Source organism: Dryobates pubescens, chromosome 19 (genome assembly GCF_014839835.1).
Source record: "Dryobates pubescens isolate bDryPub1 chromosome 19, bDryPub1.pri, whole genome shotgun sequence".
Lineage (NCBI taxonomy): Eukaryota > Metazoa > Chordata > Aves > Piciformes > Picidae > Dryobates > Dryobates pubescens.
Window position 1 is genome coordinate 573,813 of NC_071630.1, and position 17,554 is coordinate 591,366.

Genomic DNA, 17,554 nt, shown 5'->3' on the forward strand with positions numbered 1-17,554 from the left:
CTAACAGATTCTTTTCCCTAACAACAGGAACTCTATCACCTTCTACTTTCTGTAGCAGATCAGAATGTGCAGGTCCAGCTCGGTTCACTGAACCTCTACTGTTCACCAGCCAGGTTGCTTGTGCTAAATGTTTCTCCCAGTTTTTCAAAGATCCACCTCCCATGGCTTTGAGAGTGGTCTTCAACAAACCGTTGTAGCGTTCAATCTTCCCTGCAGCTGGTGCATAGTAAGGAATATGGAAAATCCACTCAATACCGTGCTCTTTTGCCCAGCTCTTTACAAGGTTGTTCTTGAAGTGAGTCCCATTGTCTGACTCAATCCTCTCTGGAGTTCCGTGTCTCCACAGGATCTGTTTCTCCAGACCCAGAATGGTGTTGCGTGCAGTTGCATGTGGAACTGCGTAAGTTTCCAGCCATCCAGTATTTGCCTCTACCATAGTAAGCACGTATTGCTTACCAGAACGAGAACGTGGTAGAGTGATGTAGTCAATCTGCCAAGCTTCACCATACCTGTACTTGGACCATCTGTCACCATACCACAAGGGCTTAATTCTCTTTGCCTGCTTAATAGCAGCACAAATGTCACAGTCATGGATGACTTGTGTGATGGCATCCATGGAAATGTCTATGGATCTGTCACGAGCCCATTGGTATGTTGCATCTCTGCCTTGATGTCCTGACGAATCGTGAGCCCACCGAGCTAAGAATATCTCACCTCGGTGTTTCCAGTCGAGATCAAGTTCAGAGTCCTTGTCTACTTGAGAAACTCTTGCAGCTAGATCTGCCTGATGGTTGTGCTGCTGTTCCTCAGTAGCTTTGCTCTTGGGAATGTGAGCATCAATGTGTCTCACTTTCACTGGAATTCTCTCGATTCGATCAGCAATGTCTTGCCACAGTTCAGCTGCCCAGATGGGTTTTCCTTTCCTCTGCCAGCCATTCTTTTTCCAGTTCTTTAGCCAACCCCATAGAGCATTGGCTACCATCCATGAGTCGGTGTAGAGATAAAGCTTTGGCCATCTCTCACGTTCAGCCACGTCGAGAGCTAGCTGGACAGCTTTTACCTCTGCAAACTGACTGGATTCTCCTTCTCCATCCTTCGCCTCTGCAACTCGGCGTGTTGGACTCCACACTGCAGACTTCCACCTTCGCTTGTTCCCGACGAGACGACAGGAACCGTCTGTGAACAAAGCATACTTCTTCTCATCATCTGAAAGGTCATTGTAAGGAGGAGCTTCCTCAGCACGAGTTACTCTCTCCTCTGGAGGTTTAGCACAGTTGTTATCTTCAGGCCAACTTGAGATCACCTCCACCAGACCAGGTCTTTCAAGATTTCCCATTCGAGCTCTCTGTGTTATTAGGGCCATCCACTTAGACCAGGTGGAATCTGTGGCATGATGTGGTGTGGAACCTTTGCCTTTGAACATCCAATTCAAAACTGGCAATCTGGGAGCTAAGAGAAGTTGTGACTCAGTTCCAATTACTTCAGAAGCTGCTTTCACTCCTTCATAGGCAGCTAGAATCTCTTTCTCTGTTGGAGTGTAATTAGCCTCTGAACCTCTGTAACCTCGACTCCAGAAACCAAGAGGTCGTCCACGTGTCTCACCTGGAGCTTTTTGCCACAAGCACCAGGTTGGACCATTGTCACCTGCAGCCGTGTACAAAATGTTCTTAATGTCTGGACCATCTCGCACAGGTCCCAGACCCACTGCTTGGACTACTTCTTGCTTTATCTGGTCAAAGGCTGCTTGTTGTTCAGGTCCCCAGTGGAAACTGTTCCTCTTTCGAGTCACATCATACAGAGGTTTCACAATCTGACTGTATCCAGGAATGTGTAGTCTCCAAAATCCCACTATCCCCAAGAAACGTAGAGTTTCTTGCTTGTTCGTGGGATTTGCCATGGTAGAGACTCTATTTACCACATCCACTGGAATGTGTCGGCGTCCATCCTGCCACTGCACTCCCAGAAACTGGATCTCTGTGGTAGGACCTTTCACTTTGTCTCTCTTGATGGCAAAACCTGCATTCAGGAGAATGTCCATGATTTTGTTACCTTTCTCGAAGACTTCCTCAGCAGTTTTACCCCAGACGATGATATCATCGATGAACTGGATGTGTTCTGGAGCACCACCTTCCTCCAGAGCATCATGGATTACTGCATGACAGATGCTGGAGCTGTGGATCCAGCCCATTGGCAGTCTGTTGAAAGTGTACTGGATTCCTCTCCAGGTGAAAGCAAACTGAGGCCTGCATTCCTCTGCTATGGGAATAGAGAAGAAGGCATTAGCAATGTCTATGGTAGCATACCATTTGGCCTCTTTGGATTCCAGCTCATACTGGAGTTCCATCATGTCTGGTACTGCTGCACTCATAGGCGGAGTTACTTCATTCAGGGCTCGGTAGTCCACTGTCAGACGCCAGTCTCCATTCGGCTTTCGCACAGGCCACACTGGACTGTTGAAAGGTGAATGAGTTTTGCTGATGACTTTCTGACTCTCCAACTGACGAATCAGATTCTGAATGGGCAACAAAGAGTCACGGTTGGTTCTGTATTGTCTGTGATGCACAGTCCGAGAAGCAACCGGCAACTTAATGTCCTGAATCTTGTGTTGTCCCACAACTGCAGATTCATCAGAAAGCTCAGGTCTAGCAGACAGCTTCAGTTTTTGTCCGTCAATTTCTACAGAAGCTACTCCAAAAGCCCATTTGTAACCTTTAGGGTCTTTGAAACGCCCTTCTCTCAGAAAATCAATTCCCAAAATACAAGGTGCATCAGGTCCGGTCACAACTGTATGCTTTTTCCATTGTTTACCAGTTAAGCTTATATTAACCTCCACTTTACTTAACTCTTGAGATCCACCAGTGACTCCCAGAATAGTTATGGACTCTGATCCCTGATAATTTGATGGCAATATGGTGCACTGAGCTCCTGTGTCAACCAAGGCCCTGTACTTCTGAAAGTGTGAAGTGCCAGGCCACTGGATGTACACATCCCAATAGATTCTGTTATCTCTATTACCCCTCTCCTCCCCCTGGCGGGAGGCAGGGCACCCCTAGTTATGGGGAACATGTCCACAGGTGCAACGAGCACACTGTGCAGTGTTAGAACTGGAGCCACTGTTGGAGCTACTAGAGTTGTCCTGGGGAACTGTAGAAGTAACAGCTACCCTTCTGGTATTGCTACCTCGGGTTCTGCCACTTTGCAGTTCTCTCAGTCTCCTGAAAAGATTAGAAGTTGGTTGACCATCCCACCTGTTCATGTTCTCACCAAACTGATCACGCAGGGTAATCCAAATAGTCCTACGTGACTGCCTTGGTGGTCTGTTTTGGTTTGATCTGTTTTGGAATGACCTCCTTGGAGGATGTCTATTCCTCACAGATGAAACCTGTACCCACCTGGAGGAAGAATTGGAATCATCTCTTTGTGCCAATTGGGAGATGGTGTTTTTAAATTCATCCTTCAGCTCTTTCATGCAATTCTCCAGTTTTCCAGACAGAGTTTCAATGGCTGAAACCAAAGAAACACGTGTCATGCTATCATCCAATTGTCTCAATTGATCAGTGAATTGGCCAACCGTAAGAGGAGCTCCACCATAATTTCTTGCTACAATTCTGCTTGCCAGAATGTTTGCATAATTAGAAGGAGCAAGCTTGATGAGCTTTTTAGCAAGACCATTTCCTACAGGAACATCATCAGGATTCAGAGATTCATGTTCACCATAGAGTACCTCTCTAACAGCAAATTCTCTCAGACGCTTGATTCCCTCATCTATGGTAGTCCAGGGCTTAGGATTCCATGGAAGATCATCTCGGGAAGGGTATCTCATGAGAACCGCCATTAGAAGGCGTATCCACAGATTAACCTTACCGAGAGCCTTGCCTAGATGTCTATCTATTCCATTATCCTTTGAGAGAGTTCCTAGCTGGGCTGCTGACTTGTCTCCAACCATTAGAGCTGGAGCACCTGTATCATAGCATCTACCAAGCCAAGCGAGAACTGGCTCCTTATCTGCTCTGAGATAGTCTTTTCTTACATTTCTAAGCTCCTCCCGGGGTGAAGAGCAGTCGGTTATGTCATCTTGTTGCTCTTCTGCCTCCTCTTCCTCAACTTGTGGTCCAAACAACCTTTCTGTCACTCTCTCAAGGATCCCTTTAAGCTGAGAGGCACCACCACTAGCTGCTGTCCTACCAAGAGATGCATCTCGATCCTCTGATGATCTCAATAACTCAGCTATATTTTTAAGACAGATTTTCTCTTCCTCCCCAGCAGAAGAACCTTGCTGTGCATCCCCGTCAGCTCCTGAATCAGCTTTAGTCTTACCCTTCCTTGTTGTTAAAACTGCTACTTGCTTTACTGGAGCTGTGTTTGGGTTTCCAGCTGCCTTATTATCAGAAGCTGATAAGCTTTGAGACAGATTAGTTGCTTTGGAGGACGCTTCCGCTCCTGCCATGGAAGAAGGAGGAAATGACTTTGCCTCGTTAATGGTGGCTGCCTGGGACACAGGAGCCGCCATGTTTGGGGCTACTGTAGCCCCTGGCTGCTTGCCAGAATCATCACCATTGCTATTCAGAGCTGCCTTGCCGATTGACTTTTTAGCTTTATCTTTAACTGACACAGATTCTCCATTATCATCCTCACTGGATGTTCCTGAAACAGAGCTAGGGTGGCGTTTTCGTCTCTTTGTCCTCCGTCTAATAACAAAACATGCCTTATAAACTTTTCTCTCCCGGTACAGTGTCACTAGCAAATACACATTACTTATCACCAGCAGCAGGACTACACACATCAAGAAAATCAGCTTTGGATCCCAGCCATCACTTAAAATTACCCTTTCACCGAGCGGAATCTTAAACTCTTTTATCTCAATAGGGAGTGTGCTAGATGTAACATTCCTGTACTTTTTAACATAAAAGAATTCCAGGCACTGATCATACAGAAGCCGAATCTTGTACTTAAACCACAAATATAATTTTTGCATTATATATTTACCTATCTTATCGATAATCATACCCAGGCAATACTTGTAGATCAATACACCAAAGACCGAGAAGAACAGACGCTCAAAAAGCCAAAACACCTTCATGTTTGCTCGTTCGACTTAAGCAAGCAATAAATCAAACTAATTTGTCAGCAAGCCCCACGTTGGGCGCCAATAAATGTGGTAGGTTGAGAGAGGGCTTAGCTCTCCCTCCTCCACAGAGTAAGAAACCACAGCTAACTCAGTCGAAGAGCAAAAGCTATATATTTACAAGCATATATGGAAAGCAGGTTATATATAACACAATATATACAGGTATTTACAATATATACACAGAAATACACAGCAGAGACAAATAACACAACAAAAATCCCTCCCTCAGGGAGGGATCCCCTCTTTGGAACCCCCTCTCTCCCCCCCTTACCTCCCTTTTTCCCCAAAAAGGGGTTAGAGAGAGAGAAAGGCAAGTTACTAAGGAAAAGAGTTGTTAGCAAGCTTCAAAAGCCCATGCAGGATTAGTGTTTGCTTATCTGAAGGCCAAGTCCAGCAGTTCGCAGAAGAAGCAGGCAGGGAGAACAGGCTGAAACACCAAACTCCCCCAACTCCCAAACCGAACTGAACTGAGGGAAAAAAAAAAATTTTCCAACCGCTTCACAATCTAAAGCTGAATTTTTGTTTATCAACCAATGAAATTCGTTTAGAATATCAGAATGTTTTGGTTCTAGTACCAAAAACATTAGCCAGTGTGTTCCAGCAGTGTTTGTTCTTAAAGGCACAGCCTCAAACGACCACACTGGAGGAGCCATTTGAATGCCCGAGGGGTGGAGGCGATTTTGATTCTGTACCGCGGCGGTAGAGGTGGCTGGAGCCCTGCTCTATGCTCGGGTTGCGGCGCCGGAGGGCCGGGCCGTGCACTCGGAGCGGCAGCGGGGCCAGCCTTGTTCTCTTCCCCGACGTTTTCGGACGAGTTCCGAAAATGGCGCCTAGCACCTGGCTCCACCTCCCTCCTTCTCAGCAGGTTGTGGAGCAGCCCCTCCCCTCCCGGGGTGGGGCTGTGTACTTGGAGCTGCCACATCTGCGGTACGCGAACGCCCAGTGGAGGGGCGGTGTACCTGTGGCATGCGTCTGTGGAGCCTCGGGTCGCGGCTGGAAGCGGTCAGCACTGGGCTTGGGATAGGTCCGTGCGGTGTTGAGAGAGGCTCAGTGTGCTGTTTTCCTGGAGGGGTGGAGAAGCAGCAGAGCTTGATTGTTCTGACTGGCTTGCCCCAGGGGTGGAAATATGCCGCTGAGTAGATAGAGATGGGAATAAAGGTTTGGTTGAGAAGTTGTGAGGTTTTTTCCAGGTGACCAGGATGTCCAACGGATCCATGAAGAGCTTGCACCGCAGAAGAGTGAACTCTGCATCGCGGGAGGTTCCGTTAGATGAGAGGAGAAGAACTGGAATGGACTGACACTTGAGCTTGAATGAGAGACTGTTTGAGTGGACGCCCAGATGAAGAAATGGACTTCGCCGGACATGTCATCAGAAGATTTCTGATTTGATGATGTGTTTAGGTGCAAAGATTATGGTATGAAATAAGGGGTGGCGTGTTGTAGTTTGAGCTGGGTGCCCCCCTGGTGTATTCACTTCCTGTGTCCAGAAGTCCAGCCCAGAGGGATGGACACAGGAAATTGTGTGTATTTCCTACCATGATTCTTTGCACCACTATAAGATCCAGTGCGGGGTCTAGCACTTTCTCTGTTTTCTTCCTCCTCCGCCAGCCGGTAACTGGGGGAGATGTCTCCTGGCTTTGGGCCTGGCTAGGCCCAAGGCCACAGGGGGATGGGCAGTCTCAGGCCTGGCCAGCTGAGACTAGCCCAACAGAGGGAGGGGGAAGAAGGAGCCCTGAGGGTCTCGGGTGTACCCTCAGGTGGGAATGGGATGCCTCTGGGTTTGCTTTGGGATCTTTCTTTGTCACTGCGCTTTGGGTTCTCTGTAACATTCACTGCTTTCTATTTAAACTTTCATCACTTTTGCAATCCGTTTGTCTGAGTGTTTTATTCCTGCCCGTGGTGGGGAGAGAGGGGGCTGCCTCAACCCAGCACACAAACATTACAGGATGGGATGAGTGGAATCAGTTTTTCCTGGGACAAGACCTGGGCTGTACTTGGAGATGTTAATGGGAGCCCGTTTGAAATGGGAGATGGCCCAGACTGGACTCTGGTGCGATTAGGGTATGGAGTTGTGACTGTGACAGGGTCCAGTGTGTACTGGATGTGCATAAGGGGATTAAGGTTTTACTGAGACAAGGTCCAAAGAACATTTGGAGGGATGAAAGGGATCCTGTTTGGACTGGGACAGGGCCCAAATTGTGCTGGGAGGGCATGGGGGTGTGCACTTTGTACTGGGATGGATGCATTCAGTAGTGGGAAGGGAGCCAGGGGATACATTCTGTACTGGGATGGGATCCAGGCTGTAGAGAAAGAAGACAATATGAGCTAGCTTGTACTGGTATGAGGGCAGATCTGTACTAGGAGGGGTTAAAGGAACCATGTTTGGACTGAGTCTATACTGCAAGGAGGTCAGGGTATACAGTTTGGAATCTGAGTAGGTGCAGTCTGTAATGGGAGTGGGTTAGGGCATGAAGTCATGAAGAGACCACCTTTTCTGATGGCAGTGCTGCTCTGAATCACAGCTCTCTCCCACAAGCAGCCCTGGCCTGTCCCTGCCTGCGGTCCCAGCACTGCCACACAGCAACACAGTGCCCAAGCTGCCAGAGCACTCAGGCCTTGCCCCAGCACAGAGGCTCAGCAGGAGAGGGTGGAAGGGAAGAAAGAGCAGCTGAGGACAGCCCAAGCTCTGGGGCTGCCTGGCACTGCTGCTATGCTGGGACTCTGCCCCTCCACCTCTGCACACAGGCACTGCCCTGCAGCTCCACAGAAGCCTTGGAGGAAGCAACTCAGAGAAACAAATCCCTGTAGAGTCCTTTATTGTATTGAAAATCCAGGGAGCACAGCTCCTCATGTCTGCAGCCTCTGGGTCACAGCAGACAGGACAACACTGAACCAGAAATGGTCTGAAGAAAGACATTTGTGTGGGAACAACATTCTCACAAGGGGAACAGCAGCAGCAACAGCCAGAACTTGAGCAGCTAGGCTGGGCCTGCACTGAGTGACATCAGAGCTACTCTTCAGGCGAAGACAAAGAGTTTATTGCTTCTGAAATGACCCAGGGATCAGTTTGCTCAGGGCAGCCTTGAGCTCCTGGTTCCTCAGGCTGTAGATGAGAGGGTTCACTGCTGGAGGCACCACTGAATACAGAACAGACAGCAACATGTCCAGGAATGGAAAAGAGATGGAGGAGGGCTTCAAGTAGGCAAATGAGGCAGTGCTGATACACAGGGAGACCACAGCCAGGTGAGGGAGGCAGGTGGCAAAGGCTTTGTGGCGTCCCTGCTGAGAGGGGATCCTCAGCACTGCCCTGAAGATCTGCACATAGGACACCACAATCAACACAAAACAGGCAAAGAAAAAAGAGCCACTGGCTACAAGAAGCCAAAGTTCCCTGAGGTAGGATGTGGAGCAGGAGAGCTTGAGGATCTGGGGGATTTCACAGAAGAACTGATCCACAGCATTGCCCTGGCAGAGGGGCAAGGAAAATGTATTGGCTGTGTGCAGCAGAGCATAGAGAAAGCCACAGGCCCAGGCAGCTGCTGCCAGGTGGAGACAAACTCTGTTGCCCAGGAGGGTCTCATAGTGCAGGGGTCTGCAGATGGCAACGTAGCGATCGTAGGACATGGTGGTGAGGAGAAAATACTCTGTGTCCATCAAGAATAACACAAAAAAGACCTGAGCAGCACATCCTGCATAGGAGATGTCCCTGGTGTCCCTCAGGGAATTGGAGATGGACTTGGGCACAGTGGTGGAGATGGCACCCAGGTCAAGGAGGGCGAGGTTGAGGAGGAAGAAGTACATGGGGGTGTGGAGGTGGTGGTCCCAGGCTATGGTGGTGATGATGAGGCCATTGCCCAGCAGGGCAGCCAGGTAGATGGCCAGGAAGAGGCAGAAGTGCAGGAGCTGCAGCTGCCTTGTGCCTGGGAATGGCAGGAGGAGGAAGTGGGTGATGGAGCTGCTGTTGGACATCTGCTGCCTGTGGGAATGTCTAAGAAAGAAAAGAAAGCAAAATTTGATGACAGACTCCTCTGAGAAGAAGCACTGCAGGGGGCACAGCAATCCCCCAGCTGAAATGGATTTGCTGTCTGCTTTGTTCTGGCTGAGGCTGCTGTGAGGAGCAGGAGCTCAGGCCATGTGCTGCCAAGGGCTCATCTGGGCTCTGCTATAGTGGAGCTACTGTGCCCATCAGGCTGTTCGCTCTGCCCTGCGCTTTCCCCTGTGCTGCCTTGCAGATGTTATGCCCAAATTAGCCTTTAGAACCCCCCCAGCTCTCTGTGCTCTGAGGAGAGCAGGGCAGCACTGCTTCAAAGGGCAGCTCTGTGAACTCAGCTCTGTTCCAGCCCTGAGGTGCAGCTGTGAGAGACAGAGCAGGACACAGTCTCTCCTGAAGAGCATCAAAGGACTCTGAGAGATGAGTGCTGACTCCCAAGGAAAGGCTCAGCACTGCCCCGTACCCTATGGCAGATCTGAGCCTTCCTGGGGGCAGCTCCAAGCCCAGCAGGAGGGGCAGAGCAGTCAGGGATGCTGGAGATGAGATGTTCTAAAGAGTCATTGCCCAGCAAGCAGCACCCAGAGACATGTGCAGAGAAGTACTGAGAGCAGCCTGAACACAGCCTCCCTCAGGGCTTCTTGGCAGCTTCCCTCATCCCCAGCCCATCTCTCTCCTGCCTGGAGTTGGCCTTGCCAGGAAAAGCTCGAGAGCACCTCAGACTCACCCTGTCAGCAACTGCAGTGACTTCTCCTCCAGTGAGCTCTCAGCATCCTCCCAGTCCTGGACACCTTGTAGCTCTTTCAGCCTTCTTCATCTCCCTGAGATGCCCTGGCAGTGCCCTCAGCCCCGCCGTGCTGTGCAGAGGAGCTGCTCCTGGGCAGAGCTCCATGCAGCCCAGGAGCCTGGCCCAGCTCAGCAGCAGATGATCAGCCCAAGACATTTAAAGGAACCCTCTGGTGGCTTTGGTGCCAGGTAAACCTCAGGGACTGAGAGAAGCTGATGAAACCTCTCCAGAAGTCAAAGTTTGACTCTAACTCTGAAGTTTCTTGTAGTGTTAATTGATTCAAAGTCAGATTCAAACTCTGAAGTTTCTTCTACTGTTAATAGGTCCCAGTGAAGCATACTGGGAAAGGGTCCCCAGGGTCTGGTTAGAGCAGGAGGACACAGAGGGTTCAAGGGAAGCACCACTGGAGGCACTGAAGCATCTCCAGGCTGTGGTGAGAGCAGAGAACTGAGGAAGTGCTGACAGGTCAGGACAAGCAGCTCAAGGTGGCTCTGTTGCTGAGGAAACCTGGAGGGGTTTCATTGATCCAAAGGCCAAGCCCTGACCCCCAGCCCCTGGCAAGGCAGATCCTGTCCCTCACCTGTATCTCAGGGCTCTGACTCAGCCTGTGAAATCATTTCTATCTGATGCTTTGTGCAATAAAAACCTCTCCAATTAGCTGCAGAAACCTTGGCAATAATTAGAGGTTCAGCAGTATTTAATGAGCCCCATGCAGTATTTGGGGCTGATTACATCATCCTTAGGTACAGCCAGGAGACTCTGCCAAGGTACCGCCAAGAAGCCTCTCAAGAAGTCCAAGGCAGAAGCAAACTCCAAAGTACCTTGAAGCACTGATTGGCCTCACTGAGGCTTGTTACTGACAAAGGCTCCCCAGGGACTCGTTAGAGCAGCTTGTTAGAGGCCAGGATTGCAGGGAGACAAAGGCAAAGTACAGGGGAGAAAACTTGCCTTTGGTCTAGGAAGCAGAAAGGCCAAGGCCTGACCACTGCCCTTGCAATAGAAGAACCTCAAAGCCTCAAAGCAATGTTACTCCTCACAGGCCTTGGTCGCAGAGGCAACTGCCAGACCCAAGGTCCTGTTGGGCCTCTTAGGCTTGTCAGAGCCCTTGGGAATCCCTACTGCAGTCTCTCCTACACTGTCCCATGCCTGCAGCTCTTTCCTTTCAGGCTGCTGACACCAATCTTGCTTCCTCACCCAGATCTCCCCCTGCCATTTCCATCTCTTCCCTGAGCTGTCTCAGGTCTCCCTGCCATTTCCTGAGCCCTCTGGATGGCCTCATGCATAGCAGCTCTGGCCTTTGAGGGACATTTCTTTTGCCTCATTTTCACTCTGGACCTTCCAAGCTGCACTTTGTGGAGGTTTTGGTCTCTTCCCACTCCCCAGAAGAGCTCCATCCTCTCTGAAACCACCCTTCAGCCATGTGCACACAGCTCTGGCAGTGCCCTGAGCCTCCATTCATCAGGCTGAAGCAGCCTAGGTCTCTCAGCCTCTTCACAGAGATGTCAACCCCCATGCTGACAGATCTCCTCTGCAGTCTCTCCAGCTCCTCCCTTCTCCATCAGACTGCAGAACCCCACGTCCAGACACCAAGCATCCAGATGTGGCCCCAAGAGCTTAGTGCAGGGGAGGACAACTCCTGTGTCTGGGTGGCCACACTTCTCCTGCCACAGCCCAGCTGCAGTTGGCCTTCTTCCCTGTGTGCAGGGTTTGCTCCATCCCAGGGCATTTGGAATAGGGAAAACAACTTCAGTAAAGTCTTGCTCAGTATTGCTCTATGAACTCCAGACAGGCCTTAGGCCTGGTCCTTGAAATGGGAGCTTAAGAGAAGACAGAGGCTTAGGGCCTGCTCTTGAAGGTGACATTTGCCCCAGCTCTTCCCAGAGATCTCCTTGCTGTCCCCTGTTCTGCTCCCTGAAGCAGACCAGCACTCACACATGCCCTGCACTCTAACAGCCATACAAACAAAGGGGAACAAGCTCAGGGTTATTGCTCCAACCAACTTCTTGAGACTGAAGCCCAAGGCAGAAATCCACAACTATAGCCAGGCCCAGAGCTCTGAGAAGCCCCAGGTGGTGTCTTCCTTTTGCACTTCATGCAGAATCTGCTTGGTTCCCATATCTCACTGATCCTAGAATGGGCTAGGCTGGAAGGGGCCTCCAAAGGTTATCTTGTCCAACCTTCCCAGGGACATCCTCAACTAGATCAGGTTGGATAGGACCCCAACCCCCTCCCTGGGCAACCTGTTCCAGTGTTCCACTACCCTCATGGTGCAGAACTTGAGCTGTCTCCTACCTCCTGCACAATCCTGCTTTGTTCCCATCTCTCACCCATGTCTATGGATGTCCTTCCTCTCTGATCCATGGAAACACAACAGCTTGTGTTCAGTGCTGGGCCCACTCCTCCTTCTGAGGCAAAGACCATGCCTGGAGCCATTCCCTCCTCAGCAGCTATTTCTGCAACCTGTTTGACTGCTCCCTGGGAAGCTGATCCTGCACTTGCAGTCCTATTGCAGAGGACTGGGAGAGCAGAGATCTTCACCATGGCCTTTTCTGCTTCACTTTCTCCTGAGCAAGGCAGAAAGCATCAGGCCAAGCTGTGCCAAGCAGAGGCCCTTTCCTTTGCAGCATTGTTTCCTTTGTGCCATTTCACATCTCCTTGGACCCAACTTTGAGTCTCTCACTGATCAGCCACAGTTGTATTTGGGAGCACTGCCCCAGGGGCACAGATTCCTGACCAGCTGAGGGGTAATCTTTCCCTGCCTTTACTGCCACATCTCCAAGACTTTCCCTTTCCTCCTGGTGCTGCCCACCCTGTGTGTTTGTTCCTTTTTATGGGATGGTGACAGCCTGGATGGATGCACAGCCTGAGTGTTTTTCCCACAGAGGTGCCTTGACTTCAGGCACTCAATGTTTGCTAATCAGTTAGGTTGCATCTCTGGACACATTTGGAATAGCTCTTCTTTGGATCTGGAGCCTCTTCCATCCCCATCTTGTGCTTCTAATTGTGGATTATCCTTAAGGGAAGTGTTCATCCACAAGCTCAGCATGAGCCACCAGTGCGCACTTGCAGCCCAGAGAGCCAATTGTATCCTGGGCTGCATCATGAGAAATGTGGCCAGCAGGGCCAGGGAGGTGATTTTCCCCCTCTGCTCCACCCTGGTGAGACCACACCTGGAGCACTGTGGTGGTTTGAGCCTTAAGTGGGACTTAAGAGCACAGATGGGGACCAGGCTGAGAATCCCTCCCCTGCTGCCCCATCCTCTTTCTCAACAGAGAAGAAAAGAAAGGGAAGGAGCAAATCCACCACAAAATAATTTGGATTTGGCTTGGAAGAAGAATTTTATTTGAAAAGTATATCTATATATAGCAGGTAGGGCTCACAAAGTTAAGGAAGAAGGATGGATGGGAAAAAAGCAATATGAAATACAAAACCAGTCCATTGCAAAGTTGTGGATGTACCAGGGAGGGCCATATGGCAGAGAAGCAGAGAAACCTGCAGCAGTCCTCATCCTGGCAAAAGGCAGGTGCCAAGAGGGCTAATGGCTGCAGTGTCCTCCTTTTTATAGCCTTGCTGGTCAGGGAGGGGGAGAGGAAAAGTTTTCCCAGGGAGAAAACCCCCTGCAGGGAGGGTAATGCTCTCACAAGCTCTCCCCCAGCTGCTTCCAGGATGGCCATAACCCATCACAATCCACCCCTCTGTTCCACTTCCACCTTCCTGTCACAGCCCCTTCATCCAGTCGTGACATGTGGTATTGGAAGCCTCGATGCAAGTCCCTCTTTATCCTTTCTCTCTCTCTCTCAGGGCTCTCTCCCTCTCTGGTGCTGGTCAGTGTAGGTGGTGTTTCAACTGAGTAGGGATGTGTAGAAGAATAAGGAACCAGGAAACAGTCTGTCTTTGAAAGGGAAAGGAAAAATAGGGAACAGTCCATTGCTGTAGGGACATCAGGAACAGGTGCAGGTAAGGTGGCACAGGACCTCTCTGGGTTGGTGTGCAGTGTGTTCGAGTTAAGTGCTGGATGCTAGGCTGGTATTAAACTAGGAGAGAAAAAACTTAGAACAACATATTATACAGTGACTAGTCAGTGGAGAGGTACAGCACTGGCCAGTTATCGCCTTCTGCCACATCCGTGGCCAGCTGGACAGCTTTTCCCTCTGCGTACTGACTGGATTCTCCTTCTCCATCCCTTGCTTCTGCCACTTGCCTTGTTGGGCTCCAGACAGCTGCCTTCCAGCTCTGCTTGCTGCCTACAAGCCAGCAGGACCCATCTGTAAATCATAGAATCAGTGAGGTTGGAAAAGGCCTCAAAGATCATCAAGTCCAACCTGTCACCCAAGACCTCATGCCTACTAGCCCATGGCACCAAGTGCTACGTTCCATCCCCTCTTGAACACCTCCAGGGACGGCAACTCCACCACCTCCCTGGGCAGAACATTCCAATGGCTAACTCTCTCAGTGAAGAACTTTCTCCTCACCTGGAACCTAAACTTCCCCTGGTGCAGCTTGAGACTGTGTCCTCTTGTTCTGGTGCTGGTTGCCTGGGAGAAGAGACTAACCCCCTCCTGGCTACAACCATCCTTCAGGTTTTTTGTAGACAGCAATAAGGTCTCCCCTGAGCCTCCTCTTCTCCAGGCTAAACAACCCCAGCTCCCTCAGCCTCTCCTCGTAGGGATTATGTTCGATGCCTCTCCCCAGCCTTGTTGCCCTTCTCTGGACATGTTCAAGAGTCTCAATGTCCTTCTTAAATTGAGGGGCCCAGAACTGGACACAGGACTCAAGGTTTGGCCTGACCAGTGCTGAGTACAGGGGCACAATGACTTCCCTGCTCCTGCTGGCCACTCTATTCTTGATGCAGGCCAGGACAGAGCATAACCCTTCTCATTGTCAGGGAGATTGTTGTATGGGGGAGCCTCCTCAGCATGCCTCACTGTCTGCTCTGGTGGCATTCCCAAGTCAGCACCCTCTGGCCAGTTGGGGATCAATTCCACTATGCCAGGGCATCTGAAGCTCCCCATCTGAGCTCACTGAGTTATCAGGGCTATTGACTTACTCCAGGTGGCATCTGTGGCATGATGTGGGGTTGAGCCTCTCCCTTTGAACATCCAGGTCAGGACTGGAAGCCTTGGAGCTAGAAATAGAGGTGACTCAGTCCCAATGACCTCAGAGGCAGCCCAGACACCCTCATAGGCAGCTAGGATTTCCTTCTCTGTTGCGGTGTAGTTGGCCTCAGAGCATTTGTAGCCCTTCCTCCAGAAACCTAGGGGCCTGCCCCTGGTTTTACCGGGAGCCTTCTGCCACAAGCCCCACATCGGGAGCCAAAACTACTGTGGTGGTTTGAGATTTAACTGGAATTTAAGAGCTCAGATGGGGCAAAACTGAGAATCCCTTCCTGCATTCCCCCCTGCCCCAACTCAGAAAGGAAACTGATTTACTCTGTTCCACTCCCCCCTCCCCTTTATAGTTTTGCTGGACAGGGGGGGAGAGTGGAACAGGCTAACTCAGTTTCCCAGGGAGAAAACCCCACTCCAGGGGGGAAGGGCTCTCACAACCCCTCTCCCCCTGCTTTCAAGATGGGTGTAACCCATCACTGTGTTCCATACCTTATCTTATCCTCAGGACCAATGGCCTCATTCAAAGCCAGGCTGGGGTTTCACAGCACAGCTAGGGCACAGGGCTGTTGGGGTGTGACTTCAGTGCTGCTGTAAAATCCCACAGCCTGAGCTTATGATTCACTGGAACTGTTGAAGGAGTTTTAAACTGCTGCTGCTGCCTTCAAGTTCTACAGGAGCCACAGTGCCTTGGGAAAGCACTGCCCCTGAAATCCCTGCACCCAAACTCTGAATCATAAACCAGGGACCAAGTCTGGCACTAGGATTGGATCTAAACCCACTTGCTTGTCTCTCTGCAGAGGAGGGTCCATGCTGCATGCTGTGACTCATCAGGAGGGCTTCCCTTACCCCCTTCACTCCCAATCTCTCTGTAAAATCATTCCAGCCCAACCCCAAGGAGATTTTCCTGTCACAATCATTCTAATCCCACCCCAAATCCAGGGAATTTTGTGTATTTCATCCATGTTGTGTCAGAGTGAACCTTGACACCAAACTGAACCTGTTTGCATCTCTGTTACACCTTGCTGAAGTCCATCAGCTTCATTAACTGTGTCAAATCATCCTCCTGCTTCAGTCGAGCTCACTGAGGCTTTTCTCTCCTGAGTAAGGTGCACTTGGGCTCTGACTTGTTTCTCCAAAGCCCTGGCCATTCATGTCCTGAAAATGGCAACTCTTTCTTTGTTGTCAGGCTGCTGGGGGCCAGGTGAGGTGAAAGCACCTCCATGGTGTCTGTAGGGATTTGCAGCCCTGTGGAGAAGGCCTTGGGGATATTAGAATTAAGGAATCCTGGAACAGTTTGGGTTGGAAGGGACCTAAAAGAGCAACAAATCCAAACCCATGACCATGAGGAAGGACATCTTCCACCAGTTCAGGTTGCTCAGAGTTCCTGATCCTGGACACTTCAAGGGATGAGGAATCATAGAATTGTTAGGGTTGGAAGGGACCTCAAGGATCACCCAGCTCCACCCCCCCTGCCATGGGCAGGGACACCTCACACCACAGCAGGTTGCTCAGCACCACATCCAGCCTGGCATTAAAAACCTCCAGGGATGAGGCTTCCACCACCTCCCTGAGCAACCTGTTCCAGCATCTCTCCACCCTCATGGGGAAGAACTTCTTCCTAACATCCAATCTGAATCTACCCATTTCTAGTTTTTTTCCATCCCCCCAGTCCTAACACTTCCTGACACCCTCAAAAGTCCCTCCCCAGCTTTCTTGTAGTCTCCTTCAGATACTTGAAGGCCACAATAAGATCTCCTCAGAACCTCCTCTTCTCCCTTTCTCTGGGTAATCTTTTCCAGTGTCCTGCCACCCTCACCACAAAATATTTCCTCCTTCCATCTGATCTAGCTCTCCCTTATTTCAGCTTAAATCCACTGTCCTTTGACCAGGAATTTGGAGGCATCTGGCATATGACCACTAGGTAGTGGCTGAAGCCCCTGAGCCCAGTGGTGTGGAGAGTGAGAAGAGTAGAGGAGTAGCTTGAGAGTGCTTTGAGACATGAGAAGATTTCCTGACTAGTGAAGAGCAGCAGGAGAAAGAAATAAAGTCACCAAGTTGAGCTGGGGAGGTCCAGACTGGAGATGAGGAGAAAGAAGTGTCACTGCCAGGGCAGTGCTGTGGTGCAAGATGTCACCCAGCAGTACCCTGGATCAGCTCAAGTCTTGATAGTTCAAGGAAGAGCCAGGGAGGATGGAGAGAGGACAGCAAAGGAAGGTGCCAGCAAGGTGGGGCAGCTGGGTGGGTGACTACAGCCTGCAGGGAAAGAGGCTCAGCTGATGCAGCAGCAGAGGACAGCCTGAGGGGCAGATGACAGAGGGTTGTGCAAGAGCTGAAAGGCTCCTGGCAGAGCCAAGCTCTTCCTGCCTTTGGTTCTGGCTGTGGTCTGTGCCACTGATGCCTCTGAGGAGACAACTCCTCCTTGCAGCCCTGGGGCTTCATTGCCTCCTTGTCCATCCTCAGGAGCCTGGGAGGGGTTGTGCCATAGTCCTGCCCTTGGCATTGGTCCTCTCCACATCTCACTGCTCCAGGAAGAGCCCTGAGGT

The 17,554-nt window shown here is 50.5% G+C and overlaps 1 protein-coding gene and 1 pseudogene across 1 annotated transcript; both read right to left on the reverse strand.

Moving 5' to 3' along the window:
* LOC128898180 (gastrula zinc finger protein XlCGF26.1-like) overlaps nt 1-17,554 on the reverse strand; it is a 138,450-nt pseudogene that overhangs the window by 76,261 nt on the left and 44,635 nt on the right.
* Nucleotides 8,165-9,097, reverse strand: LOC104304312 (olfactory receptor 14A16). Its single transcript, XM_009905039.2, has one exon. It carries the CDS (start codon nt 9,095-9,097, stop codon nt 8,165-8,167), a length of 933 nt encoding a protein of 310 aa, XP_009903341.2.